The sequence below is a fragment of the Geotrypetes seraphini genome, chromosome 1 (genome assembly GCF_902459505.1).
Source record: "Geotrypetes seraphini chromosome 1, aGeoSer1.1, whole genome shotgun sequence".
Lineage (NCBI taxonomy): Eukaryota > Metazoa > Chordata > Amphibia > Gymnophiona > Dermophiidae > Geotrypetes > Geotrypetes seraphini.
The window spans coordinates 454,440,123-454,465,569 of record NC_047084.1 but is presented as its reverse complement, the minus strand read 5'-3'; the positions used below and the strand labels follow the sequence as shown (position 1 = coordinate 454,465,569).

General features: G+C 44.3%; 1 protein-coding gene across 7 annotated transcripts in view; it reads left to right on the top strand.

The window, feature by feature from the left end:
- The window catches only part of HUWE1 (HECT, UBA and WWE domain containing E3 ubiquitin protein ligase 1), a 779,197-nt gene extending 755,255 nt beyond the window's left edge, over positions 1-23,942 (top strand). For all 7 annotated transcript variants that reach the window (XM_033921870.1, XM_033921880.1, XM_033921834.1 and 4 more), the window contains 2 exons: positions 20,345-20,535; positions 22,695-23,942. In XM_033921870.1, coding sequence (XP_033777761.1) covers positions 20,345-20,535; positions 22,695-22,797 — 294 coding nt within the window. In that variant the 3' untranslated portion in view covers positions 22,798-23,942. The remainder of the gene's footprint in view (positions 1-20,344; positions 20,536-22,694) is intronic.
- The last annotated feature ends 1,505 nt before the right edge of the window (positions 23,943-25,447 follow it).

The following is a 25,447-nucleotide window of genomic DNA, read 5'->3' as shown; positions in this document are numbered from 1 at the left end:
TAATAAACAGTGACAAAAATTTTTTCAGGTATATTAGTGCAGAAGCTGATGAGAAAAAGGTTAACTTGCTAAACAAATTCTTTTTCTCTGTATTTACAAAAGAAAATCCTGTAAAAGGACTACAATTGGCTGTGGACATCTTGAAAAATTGAAGGTGGACAAAGCCATCCCAGTATATTAAAGGAACTCAGAGAGGTTTTGGTGGGCCCTCTAAAAGATTTGTTCAATTACTCCTTAGAGACCGGAGAAGTTACACAGGATTGGAAAAGAGCGGATGTAGTCTCTCGTCACAAAAGTGGTTACAAAGATGAAGCAGGAAATTACAGGCCAGTAAACCTCACTTCGGTTGTTGGAAAAATAATAAAAGTGTTGCTGAAGGAAAAGATAGTGAATTTCCTGGAATCCAATGGATTACAAGATCTGAGGCAGCATGGCTTTACTAAAGGTAAATCATGCCAAACCTGATTGAATTCTTTGACTGGGCGACCAAAGAATTGGATTGAAGTTCTGTGCAAGATGTAATTTACCTAATTTCAGCATGACACAGTTTCTCATAGAAGGCTCTTGAATGAACTTGATGGGCAGAATTTAGGACCCAAGGTGGTGAACTGGATTAGAAACTGGTTGATGGACCGAAGCCAGAGAGTGGTGGTTAATGGAATTCACTTGGAGGAAGGAAAGGTGAGTAGAACAGTGACACAAGGATTGGTGTTGGGTCCAATTCTACTCAATATATTTGTGAGCAACATTGCTGAAGGGTTAGAAGGTAAGGTTTGCAGATGATACCAAGATTTGTAACAGAGTAGACACTCTGGAGGTAGTGGAAAACATGAAAAAGTTGTGCAAAAGTTAGAAGAGTGGTCTAATGTTTGTCAACTAAAATTCAATGTGAAGAAGTGTAGAGTGATGCATTTGGGGAATAGGCTAGTATGCACGGATGAGAGAGAGACCTTGGGGTGATAATGTCTGAGGATCTGAAGGCAACAAAACAGTGCAACAAAGCAGTGGCTTTAGCCAGAAGGATTCTGGGCTGTATAGAAAGAGGCATAACCAGCAAAAGAAAGGAGGTGTTGATGCCCCTGTACAGGTCATTGGTGAGACCCCACCTGGAATACTGTGTTTAGTTTTAGAGGCCATATCTGGCTAAGGATGTAAAACGACTTGAAGCTGTCCAGAGAAAAGCAACAAAAATGGTATGGGGTGTTTGCCAAAAGACATACAAGAAGTGCTTGGAAGACCTGAATATGTATACTCTAGAGGAGAGGAAGGACAGGGGAGATATGATACAGACATTTAAATATATAATATAGAAACAAATATTTTCCAGAGAAAGAAAAATGGTAAAACTAGAGGGCATTGATTGAGGTTGTAGGGTGGCAGACTTAGGAGTAATGTTAGGAAATTCTTTTTTTCAGGAGAGGGTGGTGGATGCCTGAAATGCCCTCCCGAGGGAGGTGGTGGAGATGAAAACAGTGACGGAAAAAGCGTGGGGTGAGCACAGAGAATCTCTAATTAGAAAATTAATGGTATAAAACAAACTAAGGCTGGTACTGGGCAGTCTTACATGGTCTGTGACCTGTATATGGTGAATTCATTTAGGATAGACTGGGGATGGCTTTGAGGGAAGCTCCAGTGATAGGATGGTTAGGGTAGTCTGGAGTGAGCTTCAACGGCAACTCGGTAGTGGGAACCTATGACAATACTGGACAGACTTCTATGGTCTATTGCCCAGAAATATTAAATAAAAGGCAATCTAAACATGAATGTATAAGGAGTGTAAATATTGGGCAGACTGGATGGACCATTCAGGTCTATATCTGCTGTCATTTACTATGTTACCTTGACCGCTTGGCCTTCCAGAATCTTTTGCAATTTCGCCAGAACTATCTGAATGGCTCGCAACTCCATCCTGCCATTTCTCTGAGAGGGCAATCAATGTCTTTGAATCAGCCGACAGTTGTAATTAGCCTCCCAGCCAAAGAGGCTGGCATTCCAGAAAGTTATCTGAAGGGGCATGCCCTTGGTAAGGGACTGAAAGCAGAGCCACCAATCCATGCTGGCCTGAGCTTCCAAGGTAGAGACTTCTGCAAAGAGCCTGACTGTGGGAACCAGCATGAGAGTATCACATGTTGGAGAGGACGCATGTGGACCCTCTTCCAAGGAACCACATCTGTTGTGGCCACCATGGACCCCAGGACCTGAAGATAGCCCCATGCCGACGGAGCTAACTTCAGTAGAAGGCACAATATCTGAAAGCAAAGTTTTTGTCTGTGTGCCTCTAGAAGTTAAGCATGGCCAGCTAATGTGTTGAACAAGACTCCCAGTTCCTCCAGGGATTGTTGGCTTTAAATGGCTCTTGTGACAATTCACAAACCAACCCAGGTCCTCCAGAACTCGGATCACCTGGTCCACTGTGCACCGACCCTCAGACAATGAGGGGGTTCAGATCAGCCATTCGTCCAGGTAGGGATGTGTTTGCAGCTCCATCTTGTGTAAGTGGACCGCCACCACCGCCATGATTTTGGTGAAGGTGTGAGGAGCCGTCATTAGGTTGAAAGGCAGAGCCGAGAATAATGATTTTCCAGGGCATGAAATCTGAGAAACTTCCTATGGTCCTAAACTAAACTAAACCTTAAGTTTATATACCGCATCCTCTCCATAATTATAGAGCTCGGCACGGTTTACAAAAGCTTAATATAAGGAAGGAACAGCATAATGAGGTTGGAGGTTGAGTATAGGGGGTAGAGAGCCTTACATTTTTGTGAATAGCCTAGTTTTTAGATGCTTTCGGAATAGTTGGAAGGAGACCAGATTCTTTAGTGGGGCAGAAAGGTTATTCCAAAGCCCTGTGATTCGGAAGAAGAGAGATTTCTCTAATCTTCCCGCATAGAGGATACCTTTTAGCGAGGGGAAGGATAGTTTAAATTTTTGGGTGGACCTGGTGGTAACGGGACTCAAGGAGTTCCAAAATAGAGGAATTAGGTGAGGGAGGATACCGTGTAAGATCTTAAAAGCTAGGCAAGCTCATTTAAAATTAACCCTGGAAATTACTGGAAGCCAGTGAAGTTTGGACAGAAGAGGGGAAACATGATCAAATTTGCTTTTTGCGAAGATCAGCTTGGTCGCAGTGTTCTGAATTTGCTGAAGTCTTTGGAGACTTTTTTAGTTAGACTTAGTTACAGTAGTCTAGTCTAGAGAAGATGATAGATTGTACAAGGATGGCAAAATATTGTTGGTGGAAGCAGGATCTCACTTTCCTCAGCATATGGAGGTTAAAAAAGCATGACTTTATCAAGGAGTTGAGATGGTCATTGAAGGAAAGAGAAGAGTCAATAATGATGCCTAGAACTTTGCTTGAGAACTCAAGTTGCAGTGGGCGCCAGAAGGCAGTGAGATGAGGGTGAGTAGCTGTTCTAATTTTGGGCTGATCCAGAGTAGTTTCGTTTTGGACTCGTTCAGTTTCATTTGTACTGTGAGGGACTGCTATTATGTTCTCAGAGAGGTTGGTAAGGTTCGAGTCTGTCTCGAGAAGGACAAGGATGTCATCAGCATATGTGTAGAATGTTTCAAGGGATAACATAGATGAAAGAGTTTCAGGGAAGACATAGATGTTGAAGAGAATAGGGGATCCCTACGGGACTCCGCAAGTCAGTTTCCAAGGAGAGGACATGGTGCCATTTGTGTTAACAATGTAGGAGCGGGATCGTAAGAATTTCGAGAACTACTCTAAAACTGTGGAGTCCATGCCTATCTCGGAAAGTTGATAAATTAGAATATCGTGCTGGACAACATCAAAAGCTGCAGAAAGATCAAATTGTAATAGGATAGCAAACTTATTACAAGAATGTAGTTGTTGCACCTTTGAAATTAATGAGGCCAGTAGGGATTCGGTGCTGAAGTTGGGTCTGAAGCCATATTGGTAATGTAAGAGAATGGAGAATCTCTCTAGGTAAGATGAGAGTTGGGTAGATATGATGGCCTCTAGCATTTTGGTAAGGAGAGGGATATTTGCTATGGGATGATAGTTAGATGGTGAGGAAGGGTCAAGATCAGCTTTTTTCAGTAATGGGGGTCAAGGCAATATGTCCCATTTCTGCAGAAAATAGGCCCGATAGTAAAACAGAGTTTATAAGTCTGGTGAGGGATGAGATGGCCAGCGCGGGAATTTTCTTGTATAGGTAGGAAGGGCATGGATCCAGGGCACATTTGCAGGATTTCAGTTTGAGGCAGAGTTTAGAGATCTGAGATTCGGATATGTGTTCAAAGACGGTCCAGGATCTGTCTGCTGGGATACGGTTAGAGTTGGCTGGGAAAGGGTTAGAGTCGCTGGGAACCAGAGAATTATAAGAGACTGCTGGTGGGAAGGAGCTTATTATGGTAGTGATCTTTTCGTTAAAGAATTTTGCTAGGTCGTCTGCTGATGGGGAGGATTCGTTTTTAGAGGATAAGGAGCGCCAGATGTTAAACAATGTACTACTCTCGTTGTTGGATCTGGAAATTTTATCACTATTTTCCATGGTCCTGGAAAATGGGAATATGCAAGTAGGTTTCCGTCGGATGAAGAGCGGCAAGGAGCTCTCCCAGAATCATCGCCACTTTGACAGATCAAACTGTCTCCATACAAAAGCATGGAATTTAGCGCTGCATTTTCGTGAGGTCTCCAATCATTTTCATGAGTCTCCAATCATAAGAACCTTTCTTTGTTACAATAAAGTATATGGAGCATTTGCCAGACCCCAAGTCTTTGGGTGGCACTGGCTCTATGGCCTGGATATCCAGCAGCCTTCTCACAATGGCTTGTACCTTGACCACCTTTTTTAGCCACCCTTTGGTAGAGTCCACAAACCAATCCATGAGAAGCTGGTCTGGCAAATTCCATCTTGTAACCAGTCTAGATGATTTCCAGAACCCAGTGATCGCATGAAATCTGAACCTAGGAGCCACGAATATTAGTGCACACTGAGCCTCCAGAGTTCCCCGACCAACTGTTAGGCAAAGTCTTAGGACAACGGTCCATCACACAATTCATGAGATCGTCCAGTCCTTTACTGAATAGCAACTGCCCTATAAACGCAGCAGACTGAACCCTCACTCCACTCATAAGGGAGGAGGAAGTAGCAGGAACTGTCTGGGAGTCTAAATTTAGTTCATGCAAAGACTCATAAATGAGATCCGGCAGGACTGTGGGATCATCGCCAGGATCCAGTGCCATAGTAGGATCCAAAGTGCCAATCTGTGGACCAGCTTCCCTGATATGGGAGATGCATCCATGGACAGTAACGGCACAGAGAGATGTATCATCATTATCTGTATCCCCTGCAAACAGGTCTCCTAAGGGCTGGGCAGTTTTAAACTGTGAGGCAGAAATCCTTTGAGGGGCTGTGTCCTGTCATTTTGAGTCTGAAGTGCAGGAACATAAGAACTGCCATCTCCGGATCAGACCCATGGTCCATTGAGTCCGGCGATCCGCACACGCGGAGGCCCAGTCAGGTATACACCTGATGTAGTTTTAGTCACCCATATCCCTCTATGCCTCTCGTAAGTGATGTAGATAGGCCGCTGTCCAGGCCTATCTCGGTAATGAGACCTCGAACGCTATATACTGGTTTCAATAAGTATATATTTATTTAGTCAATCAATAACAGCTTACAGGAATAAATCATTTAGTATATAGCGTAACAGAAGGTGGCTCAGAAGGTGACCTCTAGGCCTAGAGGTCCTCTGATGTCTGTTCTCCCCTCTCCCTTCTAATGGCCTGGTTTTTATACATTTCTTAGTGGCCAACACCACGTTGGTTTACATCACATGATACATCCTTATTGGTTATTTACTTATGCATTACTGCCTAACTACATTCATTTATTGGCTATTCTCATCTACGTCATGTTATATGTTTTACTCTGTTTTCCGTAAAACCTACCTTTTCCCCTAAATGCCTGTTTCCCCACCATATTAGTATTTCCGAGCACAAGACCCCCTCCCAACCATAAATATCTCTGACACTGTAGATGATATCTCTTGAGAATTCTATCTTCGGACCATGGTCTGTTCATCTCTTCATGGTATCTGGCTGGGTGGGCCTGATGCCAGACCGCAGCATCAGGACCTGTTATTTTCTCTCAAGTTTCGCTGACACAGTAGTTTACTTTGCTTAGAAACTAGGTATTTCTTTATTTGTGCATGTCTTCTGGTAAATTGTGTGAAATATCTTTTTACAGTTAATCTACTGTTTCCATCAGCTGCAGAGATAAGATGCTAGTTGCTAGAAGGGTTTTTTGTAGGGAGAACAGTTTCTGTGAGCTTATGGTTTTATCCCCCCATCCCACTTCACCTGGTTTAATAACGTCAGGACTTACAGGGATTCTTCCAGAGCTTCCATGCTTTTTCTTCTTTCCATCTCCCTCCCTCTCTCATAAGGAGATGTGCATCTAATTTGCCTTTGAATCCTAGCACAGTGGATTCCTTAATAACCTCCTTTGGGAGAGCATTCCAGGTGTCTACCACTCGCTGCGTGAAGCAGAACTTCCTGACATTTGTCCTGGACTTGTCCCCCCTTAGCTTCAAACCATGTCCTCTTGTCCATGTCGCGTTGGACAATGTAAATAATTTATTTTCCTGCTCTGTTTTATCGATGCCTTTCAGCATTTTGAACGTCTCGAACATGTCCCCTCGCAGCCTCCTCTTCTCAAGGGAGAACAGTCCCAGTTTCTTGAGTCGTTCCTCATATTCCAAGTTCTCCATACCTCTTATTAGCTTCGTTGCTCGTCTCTGCACCCTCTCCAGCAGTTTTATATCCTTCTTTAGGTTGGGAGACCAATGTTGGACACAGTATTCCAAGTGTGGTCTGACCATTGCTCTATAAAGCGGCATTATGACTTTCTCCGATCTACTCGTGATTCCTTTCTTTATCATGCCTAACATTCTGTTTGCTTTCTTTGCCGCTGCCGCACATTGTGCCGATGGCTTCAGGGTCCTATCTATCAGTACACCCAGGTCCTTTAATTGTTCGCTCTTACCCAGAGTTGCGCCTGACATTCTATACTCGTGTTCCTTATTCTTACTACCTAAATGCATTACTTTGCATTTCTCCACGTTGAACTTCATCTGCCATTGCTCTGCCCATTTCTCTAACTGATACAAGTCGCTCTGGAGTTCCTTGCTATCCTCCAGTGATCTGATTGCCCGGCATAGCTTTGTGTCGTCTGCAAACTTAATGATCTCACTGGATATTCCGTCTTCCAGGTCATTGATATAAATATTAAATAGGATCGGCCCAAGTACCGAGCCCTGGGGCACACCACAAGTCACTTTCTCCCAGTTTGAGAACTTCCCATTTATGCCCACTCTCTGCTTTCTGTTTTCCAGCCATTCCACCTATCCAGCCTATCCACCTTTGTATATCTCCCTCTATTCCATGGCTTTGTAGTTTCCTGAGAAGTCTTTCATGTGGAACTTTGTCGAATGCTTTCTGGAAGTCCAAATATATTATGTCCACCGGCATTCCACTATCAATTTGCTTGTTCACAGTCTCAAAAAATTGAAGTAAATTCGTTAAACATGATTTCCCTTTCCTGAACCCATGTTGACTGGGTTTCAGCAAGTCGTGTGTATCTAGGTGCCGGACTATGCTATCCTTGATCAGTGCTTCAACCATCTTTCCAGGGACAGACGTAAGGCTCACAGGTCTGTAGTTGTCCGGTTCCCCTCTCGATCCTTTTTTGAAAATTGGCGTGACGTTCGCTATCTTCCAGTCATCTGGTATCTGTCCAGTTCTGATTGTCAGATTGGCAAGTTTTTGCAATAGCTCTCTGATTTCAGCCTTCAATTCCTTTAAAACTCTCGGGTGAATTCCATCCGGTCCAGGGGATTTGTCACTTTTAAGTTTGTCGATCTGGTAGTATATCTGGTCCAACTCCACTTCAACTGTGGTGAGGCTGTCTTCTATTACTCCACTAAACACTTTCACTGCTTCTGGTATTTTTGCGGTATCCTCCTCCGTAAAGACGGACGCAAAGAAGGAATTTAGTTTGTCTGCAATTTGTTTATCTTCCTTGATGTACCCTTTTCTTCCCTGGTCGTCCAGGGGTCCCACCGCCTCTTTTGCGGGTTTTTTCCCTTTCACGTATCTAAAGAAGGGTTTGAAGTTTTTGGCCTCTTGCGCTATTTTTTCCTCATAGTCCTTTTTGGCATCCCTCACCGCCTTGTAACATTTCTTCTGATCATCTTTATGTTTTTTCCATGCTTCGGTTGTTTTCATGTGTTTCCATTTTTTGAAAGAGTCCTTCTTTTCTTTTATGGCTTCCCTCACCTGTCTGGTAAGCCATGCCGGTTCTCCCTTACTTTTTGTTCTCCCCTCTTTGGAGATCCTCGGAAGGTGGAGATTTTGTGCTTCTGTGATAGTATTTTTCAGTAGGGACCATGCCTGGTCTACTGTTTCAAGTTTGTCCACCTTTTTCTTGAGTCGTTGTTTCACCATGGCTCTCATGCGATCGTATTTGCCTTTTTTAAAGTTTAAGGTTTTGGTTAAGGTTTTGGCACATTTTCTATTCCCGATGTCAAGCTTAAAGCTGATCACTTTGTGATCGCTCGTCCCCAGCGGTACCGTAACTTCTACTTCTTTTGTCGGACCCGTGAGGTCATTTAGTACCAAATCCAGGGTGGCATTGCCTCTTGTCGGCTCTTTTACCATTTGTTCCAGGAAGCAATCCCCTAGCACCTCCAGGAACTTGGCCTCCTTGCCGCAGTTGGAGGTTCCTAGTTTCCAGTCTATCCTCGGGAAATTGAAGTCTCCCAATATTATTACATTGCCCGTCTTGCATTCTTGTTTGATTTCCTCTATCATTTCTGAGTCAGTTTCCTCCGCCTGTCCTGGGGGACGATAGTAAAGGCCAATTTTCGTGTCTGCGCTGTTTTGGCCAGGAATCTTGATCCAGAGGGACTCTAGCTTCTCTTTCGTTTCCGTCGTAGCCACTTCAACAGATTCTACTCCTTCCTGAACATACAGGGCAATACCTCCACCTTTCTGCCCTACTCGATCTCTTCTATATAGTTTGTATCCCTGTAGTACTGTGTCCCATTTGTTTTCTTCATTCCACCATGTTTCTGTTATGCAAATGATTTCCAACTTATCATGTCTTGCTATTGTCTCTAGTTCCCCCATTTTGTTCCCTAGACTTCTAGCATTCGTATACATACATTTGAGTTCTCTTCGTGTTACCTTTTTGGACTTTCTACTCTTTACTGTCTCTACTGTTTCTTTCACGGTATCCTTAACCGCTCCAGTGTTGTCTCCCTTGTTTGCTGTACGGTCATCCCCTCCTGTGTCTGAGTTGTCCCTTCCTGCCTTGTCTTCCTTATTTGCTGTGAGGTTGTCCCCTCCTGTGTATGAGTAGTAGCCCATGGTTTCTTCATCGGGGCATCCTGTCGTCCGTGCCATCGACTGGTGGTCGACTGTCGGCTTTCCCCTATTTATTAGTTTAACGCTTTCTCGATGGCCTTCTTCATGTTGCCTGCCAATACTCTTGCTCCTTCCTTGTTGAGGTGTAGTCCATCCTTTCTGTAGTACTTGCTTTTTCCCCAGAACGCCGTCCAGTTGCGCACGAAGTCAAAGCCGCCTTCTTCGCACCATCGTCTCATCCAGGCGTTAATAGCTTGCAATTCCCCTTGTCTCTTTCCATCCGCTCTTGGTACTGGGAGGATCTCAGAGAAGGCCACCTTCACCTCCCTGATCTTCAGCTGTCTTCCAAGTGAGCGGAGCTGGCCCTTCATCTCTTCCCTGTCATACTTCCGTCCGCTCACATCATTTGTTCCCACGTGGATGAGAACAGAAGTATCCTCTCCCCCTGCGCTGTCTATGATCCTGGAGATCCTGTTGGCCACATCCTTCACTCTTGCTCCAAGCAGACAGGTGACGATTCTGTCCTCTCTTCCTCCTGCGGTGTGGCTGTCCACGTGACGTATAAAGGAGTCACCTACGATGATCCCCATCTTCTTTATTTGGGGGTTTCTTGGGGGTCGTAAGTCCACATCTATGGTATAAGGCCAGTCTTCTTCCTCCAGTGCTACTCTTGAAATAGTTTTCGGCTCTTCAGATGAGGGGACGTCTTCCTGTGTTCTCTCTCTTTCTCCTGGTGTGTGGATGTCTCCTACCTCATCTTCGGTTTTTTCTGTGTTTGCATGGATGTCTTCTCTCCTCTCTTCCAGGCCTTCTGTCTGGGTATCCTGGGTACAGCTTTCCAGCCCTGGGATCTCTACGTGTTGCTGGTGGGCTTCCTCGATGAATCTTTCTAGTTCCACGATCCCTTCGCTGGTATCGGGCTCCCTTAGCAACTTCTCCTGCAAGCAGTTTTCCTCCTTCCTGGCAAGAAGTTCTTCGAGTTCCATCACAGTTCCCTCCAGCAGCCGAACTTGCAGTTTCAGGCTGTCCAGCTCCTCGCATCGGCTGCAAACGTATGCCCTAGTCCCCGAGGGGAGGTAGTCATACATACTGCAGCCGGTGCAGAAGACTGGAAAGCTCATCTTCTGGCTTCCGTGGGCGCTCATGTCTTGTTCTCATTCTCAATTGTGTGTGTCCTGCCCTCTTGATAGCAGTCCTCCTGTTGATCGTTGGTCTTGGTTGTGTTGGTGCTGTTGAGCTGTTTGAGAGTGCTTGTCTCGGTGTGTGCTGTGTGGCTAGGTAATAGTAAACAAAAGAACAATAACCAGAATGTAACTTACATATTGGAGCTCCCTGTTAGTCGGCCCAGCTTCCTGGCTCCTTCTGCAGGCTCCTTTGCAAAGGCGCTCTTGCTAAGGCAAGCGCCTTTACCGCTCGCCGCGCGCCAAACGGCTGTGCGCCGTTGGCTCTCCTCCTGTTAAGGGGGAGTCCGGCGCTCTGGTGGTGACGCTGGTGGTGACGCGTTGGGGGTGGGCGGAGCTCCCCCACACTACCGCTCGCTGCCTGCCGCTGTCTCCTTCTTCTGCATTGCTCCGGCTTCTCCTCTCTCCCTCCTGCCACTGTCTTCGCCGGGCCTGCTTCCACCCGCATCGGCCGAAGATGAAGTGTGTAGCGTGCGCTCTCCTCCTGTTAAGGGGGAGTCCAGCGCTCTGGTGGTGACGCTGGCGGTGACGCGTTGGGGGTGGGCGGAGCTCCCCCACGCTACCGCTCGCTGCCTGCCACTGTCTCCTTCTTCTGCGTTGCTCCGGCTTCTCTCTCCCTCCTGCCGCTGTCTTCGCCGGGCCTGCTTCCACCCGCACCGGCTGAAGATGAAGTGTGTAGCGCCGCGCTCTCCTCCTGTTAAGGGGGAGTCTGGCGCTCTGGTGGTGACACTGCACTTTGGGAGAATGACTTTTTAAAGGCTTTCCACATTAAATTGATTAATTCCAAAGAAAAAGCCAAACCAGGAATGGGACCAAGATGGCGGATTGAAGGTCTGTCTGAGTGCTTCGATTCAGAAAGCTTGCTAACATTTTTTACTTCTACATAAAAATTACCTTTATCGATGCCGAAGCGGAGAGGGCGTAGTGCCGCTGGAGCCTTGCAGCGTCCGGACCCAGCCACTTTCGGCAGTATTGATCAGTTTCTGCGCCAAATGCAGGACATCGCTGGAGCGTGGAGACGCACAGGGGCGAGGCGGAAGCGATCTCCTTGGGCCCGGAAACCACCTTGAGCCCCGAAGCTGGAGTGCTTCTCTCTCCTCCCCAGGGCGCAAGTTCCCCGCGGGTTGAGAAAGCATCAGGAGTCGATGTGGGACTCTTCCCGGAGGCTGATGGCAACGTACAGAGGGGACCATGGAGTGGGACTCTGCATTTGCAGAGTTTCCCTTTAGAACCTGGGGACTTACCAGCGCCACATTTGATTTGTGAGCAGGAGACCAGCAGCCACGAAGGAACCTTAGCTGGTGAGGAAATTGTTTCTTCTAAAAAATTCTTCTTTACTTTGGAAAAACCCCAAGAGATAACTCTTGAGGCTATTTGGGACCTTGTGGCGAATCTGGCTAAATCTATTAATCCTCAGCTCTCTCAGTTGGAGCAAAAAGTTAATGCCCAAGAAAAGGAATTTAAGAATATTAAAGTTGACTTACAAGATTTAAAAAATTCAACTTTGAATTCTTCCCAAGAAGTGAAAGCTTCTAAATAAATTTCAGAAACACTTGTGAGAGATAATATTAATTTAAGGAGAAAACTGGAGTCCTTAGAAAATTTCTCTCGTAATAACAATCTTAGATTAATTCATTTTCCCAGAGTAGCGACAGTAACTCCTAGAGATATGTTGAAATGCTATATGAAAGAGATACTGGAAATTTCTGAGGAATTGCTACCGCCAATTACCCAAGTATATTATTTACCAATGAAAAGGGAAGAAAAATTAAAGGAAGAAGATATTCAACGAGAACTTAATGTTTCTACAATTTTGGAACTTTCAGATAGCGAACTTGCAAAGCCAGCAACACTTCTTCTAACAGTTGCTTTGTCACCAGAAAAGAATTGGCTATTAAGACTTTTCTTCAAGAACAAACAGAAATAATTTCTAGGGTATAAAATACAAATGTATCCAGATTTGTCACGAGATACACAAAAACGTCGACGTGAGTTTTTGTTGTTAAAGCCGGGAGTTATTGCTCTTGGGGCGGCTTATTTTCTTCGTCACCCATGTAAATGTGTGATAGTGTATCAATCGCAAAAATATGTTTTCTTTGATCCTAGTCAACTAACAACCTTCTTGTCAGCTGCTCTCCTGAAAAAAGGAGTGGATATCTGAAGCACTCATAGATTTTGATTTCCTGTCTCAGCCAACACCTGTTACCTTATTTTTACTTTTATTTCTTTGTTATTATCTCGCTGGTTTCTACATCTTAGTTCTAAATTGAGGACTTGAGTAAAAGTTAAGCTATATTTAGTTTTCTTGGAATAGTGGGCCAATAGAATATAATTTATATTGTATTTTATTTGTTGCTTAACTTTACCTTTCTGTACAAGTGTTAACTTGATTGTAATTGAAAATTGAAAAAAAAAGAAAAAGCAAAAGCCAAACCAGGGAATGAAGAGTCGTCCTGCGATGACTAATTTGCGTTTCTTGGGCTCTGTGGCTTCCACGCAGGATGATTGTTTCTGGAATCCAAAAAGAGAAACACCTGCTCCAGCCAGGCTAGCTGCCCTTTTCTAAAGACAAGAATGCTTAGGAGAGGCTAAGCCAGAAACTCTCACCTCTCCTTCTCATGCAGCATGGCATATGGTGCACGGACACTCCTGAGGAGCAGAATTTGCACAATCCTGGCATGGATTAGTGGTAAAAGAGCCCAATGACTCCATCCCAACAAGATTTGAGGCAAAAAAAATTTGATTTGAAGCTGTAGGAAACTTATGAGAAAAAAAAATCACTAAAAATCCAAGATGGCCACCGTCAGATTTTGGTGCCAAAAATTGCTTTAAAAAACCTCAAACAAACAAGTCAAAAACTGGTAAATTTAGGATTTTTCAGGCGGGGTGATCACAGGGGGAACATTCAGAATCTACCAAAAATTGGAATTACACACATCCCCCACCGATTCCACCTCATAGGCTATGACAGCCTTACTCACTGTGACCTGTGTTGGAAATGTGCTGCAGCCTGCCTCGGTTCTGTACAATAGTTGGAAAGGAGAAGAAATCACTGCCTCATGCTGAAAGTCCTTACCAAAGCTGATCTTAAAGCTGCCAGTCAAACTCGATGTCTGACTGAATCCCCCACCACTGTGGGACCCGATGGATGTTCTACCAAACTGGGGGGGGAAGGCAAAAATGCAGCCAGCACCCTGCGAGACACTGCTGAGCCTCCTAAGAATGCCTAACAGTCTGCACGCAAACCCCTGCTAAGCAGTAGCAGAGGGTAAATGGGAACGGGCCCGAGTTCCAAAAATACTTTTGCAGGCTGACCAACAGGCCAGCAGGTACCACAAGGGATTGACCTGTCAGTTGCAGACCTCATCTGCTTCTCCACACAGGCAAAGCTGACCCTGAAATTGGTGAGATCCGAGCACTGAAATTGTTGGAAATTAACTGAAGAACACCAAGTAAAATAAAGAAAAAGGAAAGCAGAACAAAAACATTCCTTCAGACTCGTGTGCAGAAGGTAAAAACTGTATGTGGCAGTAAAGCTTTCAGTGAAGTAAGAGGGTTGGGTTACAGAAAAAATCCAAAGTGGATTCCTTCTGCAGATCTCGCGGCAATAGGGAAATTACTCACTTGTCCAGAATGACACTTATTGCACTGGAAACAGTATTTTACATTTTAAGCGTTGGAATGGGTAGTCTTTTCTGTTTCCATATTTGTAGAGTACAGAAGTAAATACATGTGTTTCTCTTTCCAATATTGGACTGCTTATAGAATTTGACTTTCTTGGCGTTTTCTGTTTTTGTCTTCGTTTCTGATTTGCAGTTCCCTATTCTGTATTAGGCAAGGATCTGTGCTTTGTACATCTGAGGTAAAGAATTCTATTAGCATGTAATGTCTCTTTCAGAAGCAATTCTCCAAATTGGTTAGTTTGGCACATTCCATGATAGGAATGAACCTCAATCTTACGCTAAGGCATTTGGAATACGGGTCTCCCAACATATTTGCAGGGGTTAGATGCGGAGCCCTCTTGCAAATACCATAATTTCACAAATAGCTTTCTTTCCCTATATTTGTAGAGCCAGTCCCCACAGTGTATTAGACAAAGGATTTGAAAGCCAGCACCTACAGTGATGTCGGCATCAGTTTTGAGAGAGTATATAGTGAGTCTGTGCAGCAGTTTTAATGTTTTAATAAAAAACCCACAGTGTACAGCATGACTGCAAATGAGCAAGTGAGGAGGAAGAACTAAAAGCAGTTCAGGGAATGGGGGAACAGCATCTGTTTGGGAGGATAGAGAATATCTGGAACCCGCCACTACCCTCCTAGTCTTTCTACACTAACTAGATCCCTCCCCAGCAGGACTGCAATTCCCCCAATCATATCATCCCTCCCAAGGGAGGCTCCAAAAGTGGACACGGAGACCCCTGGTTTCTGGGATGGGATATACATCCTGTCACAGTTAGTAAGATGTCACCTTATTCTATTTCCGCCCACAGGATGCTATGGATCAGATAGTGGGCAGCAGATTCCTCCTCGAAGGCGACACCGAGTAAATTGGCATTCAAAGGACAGTTACTTTTTTGGAAAGGCCTGGATAATCTTATGACCTGTGTACAGAATTGTAAGCCAAAATCCTTGCTAGACAGCAGACCTCGAGCCCCTAGGGGGTCTGGTTAGGGTAATTTTCAGGCCTCCAGACTCTACCGGCAGTTCTCATGGGGGAGGGGGGTGCATCAGGCCAGAGATCATTTCGAAACTCAAAGATTTGGATGGAACAGGTGCCCCCAATCTTCAGGATCCTGCACTGCCACAGCTCAAGAAACAGTTATGACTCCACAATGTCAGCTGAGCCTCCACACATCGGGAGGGAGGATGTCAGGCTATTTAAGAGCATGGGAAGAGATCAACACAGATCACTGGGTGTTGGAAATCATACACAAGGGGTACAAGCTCGAGTTCTTTCATCCCCTTCCAGACCTTTATCTACACTTCCCAGTAGGGAAGCCAGAAAAAGTGAACAATATCAGATCGACAGTGCAAAGATTGCTAGCTCTGGAAGTCATTGAGCCCATCCCAAAGGAAGACTCAAGACTCTGGCAGATACTTGATATAATTCATCTTGCCCAAGAGAAGCTCCAAAGACTGGAGGCCAATTCTAGACCTCAAAGCTGTGCATGTGGTCCTCAAGATACCATGTTTCCAAATGGAAACAGCAAGGTCGATGATCGCATCGTGGCGCCAGGGGAATTTCTTGCCTCACCAGATATGACGGAGGCCTATCTGCACATTCCTATATTTCCACACCATAGGAAGTATTTGTGATTCCATGTGTTGGAGCTAGAGAATGACACGGTGGCAGGTTACCCGCGGCTAGCCGCATTTAGCCGCGGGTAACCCGCCAAAACGGGGAAGAAAAAATAGTGGCCTCTGCGGGACGGGGACAAGGCCATTCACCGCCCCGTGGAGCGGTGAATGGACTTGTCCCCGCAGTGAGGCAATCAAGATTGCGCGGTCCCCGCCATCTCCCTCCCTCCCTCCACCTCACCTTTGAATTGGAAGAGCACCGCCGGTTGAATTTCTGCCGGTCCGCGCGAAGAAAAAAAAAAGCCTCTCCTTTTCTCCTGCTCCTACCGCCATGCTGCAGCTATTAAAGCCGACAGGAAGTCTATCCGACGTCAATTCTGACGTCGGAAAGGACGTTCTGGGCCAGCCAGGCAGCGATTGGCTGGCCCAGAATGTCCTCTCCGACGTCAGAATTGACGTCGGATAGACTTCCTGTCGGCTTTAGTAGCTGCAGCATGGCGGTAAGAGAAGGGGAAAAGGACGGAGGCTTTTTTTTTTTGTGCGGCAGGGAGGCAGCAGGCTGGCTTTGGCTAGGGAGGGAGAAAGGTAGACAGGCAGGCAGGCAAGCTTCGGGGGTGGGGGTGGGACAAAGTGTGGAAGGCAGTGAGAGGGACATAGGAAGGAGGCACTAGGGACACTAAAGACATGGGAAGGAGGCACTGGGGGCACTAAAGACAGGAAGGGGCACTTAAGGACATGGGAAGGAGGCACTGGGGGCACTAAAGACATGGGAAGGAGGCACTGGGGGCACTAAAGATGAAGGGGCACTTAAGGACATGGGAAGGAGGCACTGGGGGCACTAAAGACATGGGAAGGAGGCACTGGGGGCACTAAAGACAGGAAGGGGCACTAAGGACATGGGAAGGAGGCACTGGGGCACTAAAGACATGGGAAGGAGGCACTGGGGGCACTAAAGACATGGGAAGGAGGCACTGGGGGCACTAAAGACATGGGAAAGAGGCACTGGGGGCACTAAAGACAGGAAGGGGCACTAAGGACATGGGAAGGAAGCACTGGGGCACTAAAGACATGGGAAGGAGGCACTGGGGACACTAAAGACAGGAAGGGGCACTAAGGACATGGGAAGGAGGCACCGGGGGCACTAAGGACATAGGAAGCAAAGAGGGAGGGAATAGAAAGGGACAATCCTTGGGCCTGAGTGCAGAAAGAAAGAAATGAAAGAAAGGATACACAGACAGAAGGAAACGCAACCAGAGACTCATGAAATCAATCACCAGACAGCAAAAGTAGGAAAATGATTTTATTTTCAATTTAGTGATCAAAATGTGTCAGTTTTGAGAATTTATATCTGCTGTCTATATTTGTCTATTTTTCTATAGTTACTGAGGTGACCGAGCTTGCGGAGATGGGGCAGAAATAGGTTTTAAAATTTTAGTCCTAGTAGTTTGCCGGTCCACAAAATAATTCTTTTATTTCTGCCAGTCCACGGGTGTAAAAAGGTTGCAAACCACTAATGTAGAGTATGCCAGCTTTCTTTTTCGCCAAGCCGCGCTCGCATTGATCAATCTTCTCCTCTCTTGCAACTTCCTGTTTCCGGTTGCATCAGAGGAGAATATTGAACAAATGAACACCCGCACATGCGGCTGGGCGAAAAAGAAAGCCAGCATACTCTACATCTAAAGTGAGATGGAGGGAGGGAGATGGCGGAACACTGCAGTCGGTCGGGTGTCTGCTGTTTTTGTATCACTGCCTGCCTGCGCTCACGTTCCAGATCCTCCTGCATTTTTAGTGTGCACAATTGACCTGATTCGAGCTATAGATGAACATGGGGGATACGTCATTGAAAGAGAGGACAAGTTAATTGATTTATTTTATGTTCGGTTTTTACTACAGAGCAGAGGCACTGAAACAGATTCTCAGTGCAGTAGTAGTAGTGGCAGAACTCTCTTCTGTCTTCATGGTGTTTCGCAGTACTGAGGCTTATATGGATGCTGCGGGGACGGTGACGGGGCGGTGAATGGGATGGCAGTGGCGGTGACGGGGCGATGAAAGGGATGGCGGTGACGGGGCGGTGTAGAGGATGGTGGGCCGGGGACGGTGCAGTGACGGGGACAGATTTTTTCCCCGTGTCATTCTCTAGTTGGAGCAACACTTCCAGTTTACAACTTTGCTATTCAGGCTGGCCATGGACCTTCACCAAGTTGTGATGGTGGTGGTTGCAGCTCATCTATGCAGGACAGGCATACAAATACATAAGTAACCTGGATGATTGGCTAATTAGAGCCCAGTCTGAATCCAAGGGGAGACGAGCGGTTCACTGGGTGATCCAGATGCTGCAGAAGCTTGGTTGGTTGGTTAACTTCCAGAAGAGCCATGTAGAACCGACGCTGAGCTTAAATACCTGGGAGTTCGGTTTGAGACGGAAGTAAACAAAGTATTCCTTCCGGAATACCACAGAGAAATGCTTCTGCATCAGCTATAGCAGTTTCGGAGCAAACCTGTTCCAGCAGCCTGGCAATACAAGCAGGTTCTGGGGTCAGTGGTTGTGACCATGGACGTAGTCCCTGGGCAAGAGCGCACTTGCATTAAATCCCAGAGGAACTCCTTTCCCGATGGTGTTGACAGAGGGATCCACTACACTAACAGCTTCCTTGAAAAGCGGAAACTCATCACAGTCTGGACTGGTGGTTGAATCCTCTCTCTGTCTCACCAGAGAGGTTCCCCTCTGCATCTCTTCATGGGTGATTTTAATGACAGATGCCAGCCTTTACAGCTGGGGGGGGCACATCAGTTTAGGGATGTTGGTTCCCTTCCCAGAGGAAGTGGTCAATCAACTGCTTGGAACTTCAGGCCATCTGCCTGGCGCTCCAGATTAGAGAGCACCTTACAGAACAAAATGATTCAAGTTTTCTCAGACAACACAATGGCAGTGGGCTATGTCAGTCGCCAAGGGGGGCACCAAAAGTGCTCTTCTTGGAAACCCAAATGCTGTTTTGATAGACAGAGGCCCATCTTCTGGCTCTCTCGGCGGCACATGTGGCAGGAATGGATAATGTGCAAGCGGACTTCCTCGGGTGGAAGACCCGGGATTCTGGGGAGTGGTCCTTGTCCCATGAAGCTTTCACTTGCATAGTGAATCTGTGGGGCGACCAGCATTCGACCTGATGGCATCGGCTACAGACAAGAAGGCGGAGCGATTCTTCACTCAAAGACGTGAGCCAAGAAGCGAAGTTTTGGATGCCTTGGTATCAACCCTGGCCAAAGACAGGTCTTAAATATGCCTTTCCTCCATGGTCTATAATAGGCTGCCTTCTGCACAGGATCATGGCACACCAGAGAAGAGTGATTTTAGTGGCGCCAGACTGGCCGAAATGCCCACGGTATGCAGACCACACTATACTTCCTAAGTGCCCCTTTTGGTCATTGATGATCCAACAGTCCCATGGATTCTCTCATAGGTTTTCTTCTTTTGATATACTGTACCTGAAAACGTTGTTAATATAAGAGGTTAGGGAGTTCAGTGATGAGAATAGAAGGCCATAAGAGCCAAGACCTTTCACTCCAATACTTGGTTTCTGTTTGGGATAGAATATGAGTAGGTTTAGATGATTGTACAAATAGGTGACATAGTTTAATTAGTTACGCAATTTAAACTTGATTTCTTTTAATTTGACAAACTTGTACAGTCTGCTGACTAGTTAAATGGATATAATTACTATGTATGGTATCTTCTCGCTAAAGGGAGGGGGTTTAGAGGAGCATGAGATATATAGTTCAGTGGATGCTGGCTTTCTTTTTACTGTAAATACTGGAGTGCTATGTACAAGGCTTTTTTTGAGGGGTACTCTGGTACTGAGTATCAGCACTTTTTCCATTGCTTGATAAAAATGACACATTGTTCCCAAGTATTAATAAAAGAGCTCAGGTTCTGCACACTCAATGTCTTTTCATGGGGCCCTGCTACTGCCCTCTGTGATCAACCCTACTCCTGAAAAATGGCCTAGTATTTGAGTACCAGAACCTTTTTTTTTTTTTCCTAGAAAAATGCACTGGCTATGTGTGTTAATTTCTGTACACAGTTGTACTTTGTATTGATTGTGTTCACTCATAAAAGATTAGGCATAAATTATCCAAAATGTTATGAATTTTTAAATGCCAAAAAAATTAGTTGATCAGATTGGAGTTGGCAGGTAAGAGGATCTGGGCAAAAAATGCATTAATTCTTGCTTTGTTCCAGATTTTCTAGGTATTGCTTACTCAATTCTGTATCAGAACTAACAGAACACTTGTTAGTGTGTTGGGGGCAGGGTTTATCCCAAGTAAATTTTTTAACTTTAACTAATGTGGTACATTGTGCATATCACACTATAGCTGTTTTGACAGAGATCAATTAACACCAATAAAGTGTAACCTATTGCTGTAAAGAGGGTCTATTTTGCTAACTTCGTCTGCCTTGTTTTCCCAACAGATCCAATGGTTCTGGAGAGCTCTGCGTTCTTTTGACCAAGCAGACCGTGCCAAATTCCTTCAATTTGTCACCGGTACCTCAAAGGTTCCCCTGCAGGGCTTTGCTGCTTTAGAAGGAATGAATGGCATTCAGAAGTTCCAGATACACCGGGATGACAGATCTACAGACAGACTACCCTCTGCTCATACGTGGTAATGACTTACAGCTTCCTCAGCTTTCTCCACCCCTTGTGAAGCCTTCTTTGTAATAGATCCTGCAAATTGGAGAGTGGTTTACTGAGTAAATTGGTCATCTTGGATCATAAATTATCACTTGGGCATTCTAGTACACGTTTTATAAGTTGTTGCTTTACTAACACATCTAGAATTAAACACTTTTACCCAGAAAGAAGTCTGTAGACCAATATTCAGCAAATAGTGATCAGCGTTTTACTGACCACCACCAGCATCATGCCCAGAAATTCAATAAGAACATAAGAATTGCCGCTGCTGGGTCAGACCAGTGGTCCATCGTGCCCAGCAGTCCACTCATGTGGCAGCCCTTAGGTCAAAGACCAGTGCCCTAACTGAGACTAGCCTTACCTGTGTACGTTCTGGTTCAGCAGGAACTTGTCTAACTTTGTCTTGAATCCCTGGAGGGTGTTTTTCCCTATAACAGCCTCCGGAAGAACGTTCCAGTTTTCTACCACTCTCTGGGTCATTCTCTGGCATTGAATTTCTGGGTATGTGAAGTTGGCAAAAACATACTTAGCCAGTTTCTTGCAATATTCAGCACTTAACCGGCTATGAAGAACTGCATAAAGATAGGACCACTTTTTATACAATCCTATTGTGTGGTTATTGTAGCTGGTTAAGTGCCGTCTCCACCCCTGGAATGCCTCCAAAATAGCTGATATCAGCTAACTGGGTAATTTTCAGTTGCACTATTTGGTTAAATGCTGCTGAAATTGCTGAGTAAGCCCCAGGCTGGCAATTTAAATGGCCAAGAGCCTCTCCTGACTTTTTTAGATGTTTTGAAAATTGAGCCTTATAAATTCTCCACCCCCCTAAATATAATTCAGAGTAGAAAAATCCAGAAATTACTAACTCTGCCAGCGTGTCCTAATTTGATATGATAAAATCAGATGTAGGCTCTCAGACTAACATCCTACCCATATCTAAAGGTTGCTGAAGGAAAAAGAGGGTAATAAGATGATCATCGAAACTATCATATTTTCATTATTCCAAAAATGATAATTGCCCCAAAGTTGCTAGTTTCATAACTCCATTTTGAGTTATGAAACTAGCAACTTCGGGGCAATTATCATTTTTGGAATAATGAAAATATGATAGTTGCTATGATCATCCTATTACCCTCTTTTTTTTCTTCAGCAACTAATTTGATATGATGGCAGGCTAGTGACCAATCTTGCTGTATTGGTTTATTTTATTGAATGTGTATTGTTGGATTTTCATCTATATGGCCATTTCTTCCACAGAGATAGTTTGGTAGCTCTAGTTTTGTTATTATGAGGGATAATTAGTGAACTTAAGAAAATGAAGTGCACACATTTTTTCTGAAGATCCTTAAGCAAGTCTCAGATGCAGTGTAAGCTTGGAGGGAGGATATGGGTAAAGTGATGTTACAAGATGAGGGGAGAATCTAAGAGAAATGCTACACTTCTTTTGTGAGTCTGCAAGCATGTCAGCTCAATAGGTGAGGGAGTACATGAAAATCAACTTTCCTGGGTGCTTATTTGTCTTGACTGCCCTGCACAGAAGAACAATATCCTACCTCTTTCCCTTCCTCTCCTTCCCCCAATGCAGTACCAAAACTAGGGGAAATTGAACTTAGCACCTGTCCAGAGGCCCTTAGCAACTATTACTGCAACAACAAAGCACAAATTCACTGCAGAGTCTCTGAACCTCAGTCTGTGGATAAGCTTTACTGTGGCTCCACCTTTTTGCATGGGTTTCCTAGTTAAGGCCTTTCTAGTGTCTGAGTGCTCTTGGGATTCAGAGGCTAAATATTTTCTTTGCTGCTTTCTGGAAAGTGAATAGGGAAAAGAAGGAGGAAAAGGTAGAAGCTTGATGCTGAGCAGGTAAGGGAGAAGCAGGGGACAGAAGCAGGACAGTCATGCTGCAAGTATTTGTGATGGTTTTAACCTCTAATTTAAAACGCCGTTATCTAGCAGATGGCAGAGGAGCTGCTTAAAAGGGTGGTATCCTGTGCACATTGCTTGAAGACAAATCAGCTTCTCAGCAAAATTTAAGTGTACAAAGGCGAGAAGCAAATAATGTGGAGCAACCATATGAATAGTTTGATTTAGAGGTCTTTCATTTTCTGTCTTCCTTTCTTGTCTCCTCTTTAGTTTTAACCAGCTGGATTTGCCAGCCTATGAGAGTTATGAGAAACTTCGTCACATGCTGCTGTTGGCTATCCAGGAATGCTCAGAAGGCTTTGGGCTGGCTTAAAGGGGCTAGCATGTTTTTCTACTGTTGAACTTCCAAGGTGGAGGAGACAAAAAGACTAAACCATCCCAACAATATGTGTATCCTGCCACCGCTGCCCTCCCCACTTGCCACGACTCAGCCAAATGGCCTATTTTAGGCATAACAGAATCCTGTTCACGGGAGTATCCACTGTACTGAGACTTGAAATATTTGGATAGGGGGGGAAATTATATATAAATATATATATTTTTTTGTTTGTTTTTTGCATTTCTTAATTTGTGCTTGGAATGTGTTGATGTGCACATTTAATGATCTAAGACAAAAAAAAAAAACCCAGATCCTTGACCCTGGTGTCATTACAGAAGAGGAGGAAGTTTAACAAAACAAAACTGAGAGCACTCTTGATAAGAAGTCACTTTTCATGATGCTATTTTTTCAGTTTGAATAAATATGAAAATTTACCTGTAAATAAAACGACTGAAAAGAAAGATCCAATCAAATGGTTTTTTTCCCTTTCTCTGGGTGGTTCTTATGAATGACTGTAAACATTTGTTTTGCTACGGGTTGGAAGGGTTGAATCGGACAGGTAAAAAATAGCTCCAGCAAACTGGGGGGGGAGAAGACCTGCTAGATATTTGCTCTTTCATCCTTAGCACATGGAAGAGATCTATGCCATTTTTGTAATGTTTTTATTTAAATGAATGCACTTGAGATTGCAGCAGAGAGAAGGGCAGGAGAGAGTGAAAAGACCGTGGGGACTAAAAGCAAGAGGGGGCAAAAAATGCAATAGCTTGTCTAAAAAAAAAATCAAAACTTAGTCCCCCTCCTTTTTATATTTATTATATCTTATTACAGGAGAATGGAATTAACAAGAAAACTTTAAATGTTGAGTTTCACGCCTGAAAACAATGTGTGTATTTAAAAAGAAAAAAAGTGTTCACAAGTTTTCTGATAAGACAACCCTCTCACCTTCCCCTTGTTTTCTGAAAGTGCCCCAGGAACTTGGAAACCAGTTACAGCTCTTTGTGAGTTGTCCCCTAGTCCAACTTCTCTTAACTGTTGAGTACAATTCTTCTGTGGCTAATCAGGAGATATCTCTCTTCTGTTACTTTAGTCCATGGAGGAGAAATTAACAAATGATTCAATAAAAGTTTAGTTTGAAAGATGAGGAGGGTCCTTGTGTGTTTTTCTGAATATCTTGAAAGTGCTGGTGTATTGTACAGGATGATACAATACTATTTATAAATAATGCTCTATTTGGGGGTTTTTTCTATTTAATTTTTTTCAATAAAATTAAATAAAGAATTAAAGAAATGAATTAAAGAAAGTTGTAGTCCCTATAGCAGAGGACCTTATCTACCTAAATACATGTTAATAAATGTAAATATAATGTGATATTTGTATTCCACCATCACTAGAATTATATTCCAGATAAGAAAAAAAAAATAAAAATCAAAGGAATTTTTTTTAACAAATATGTCTTCAGATTCCTACAAAACACTGGATAAGCCTGAGAATTCCAGTACTATATTAAGAGAGAACAAATTCTAGTTCAACACATGTGTATTCCATTCCTGAATGTGTGGGTAGTCAATCCCTTTTAGCAGGAGCTTCATTAGTATTCTATTGCTCTGCCTCCCATCCTTCTGGGCTGTCTTCCAATTCCTCAGTTGTGTCTCTATATTTATTTATTCACTCATTCAATTTTCAATACTATTCTCCCAGGGGAGCTCAGAACAGTTTACATTAATTTATTTAGGTACTCGAGCATTTTTCTCTATCTGTCCCAGTGGTACTCGCAATCTTTCTAATGTACCTGGACGATGGGGTACCACATGGCCTGCTCAGGGTCACAGGGGACAATGTAGGCCTAAACCCACAATCATAGGGTGCTGAGGCTATAGTTATAATCTCTGCACCACACTCTCAGACATCATATGGTATAAAATAGCAAGGCAACCATTGTCTGATAGAGATGGCAAACATAGTTAACAAAGTATGGTGGTACATAAAATGATAAAACGTGGTATGGTGAGACATAGCATAATGAGCGTAGTATGGCTGACAAAGTGAAACATGATATGGCAAAAATGGTAAGATGAGCTTCCATAACATGGAAGAAATGGTACAGTAAACATTGAGTGGCAAACATGGTGTGAGAGATTGTAGAATGGTAGACAGTATGGTAAATAAGGTGTATAGTATTAGGACAAAGATGGTGAACAGTATGACAAGGTGTGGAAGAACATTGAGAGATAAAACATGGTATGGTCTAGCATGTGACGAAGCACATAGCATTAGGGACTCGAGGGTCGGGCACTTTGTCAGCAGGTTAGGGGAATTTGGATAGGCATACTTTTAATAGAGGGTCAGGGGAAGAGGTGAGTTTTTATTGCCTTCCTGAAGCTCAGTAGACCTAATAATTTTATATGGATAGGTAGCTTGTTCCAGAGGTGTGGTAGGTAGTGCAAGTAAGATCTTTTTTGGGTGTTCTCAAGATGGAGGGCTTGTCCTGAGGGCATAGGGTAAAAATTTGGAGGCCTTATAGGCCAATACCATGTCATGGAAGAGTTTCTAGGCCATTACTAGGCCTTTGAAAATACATCATTTGTTAATCGGCAACCAGTGGGCAGCAAGCACACTGGGGGGATCGGGTCTTTTATGTAGAGAT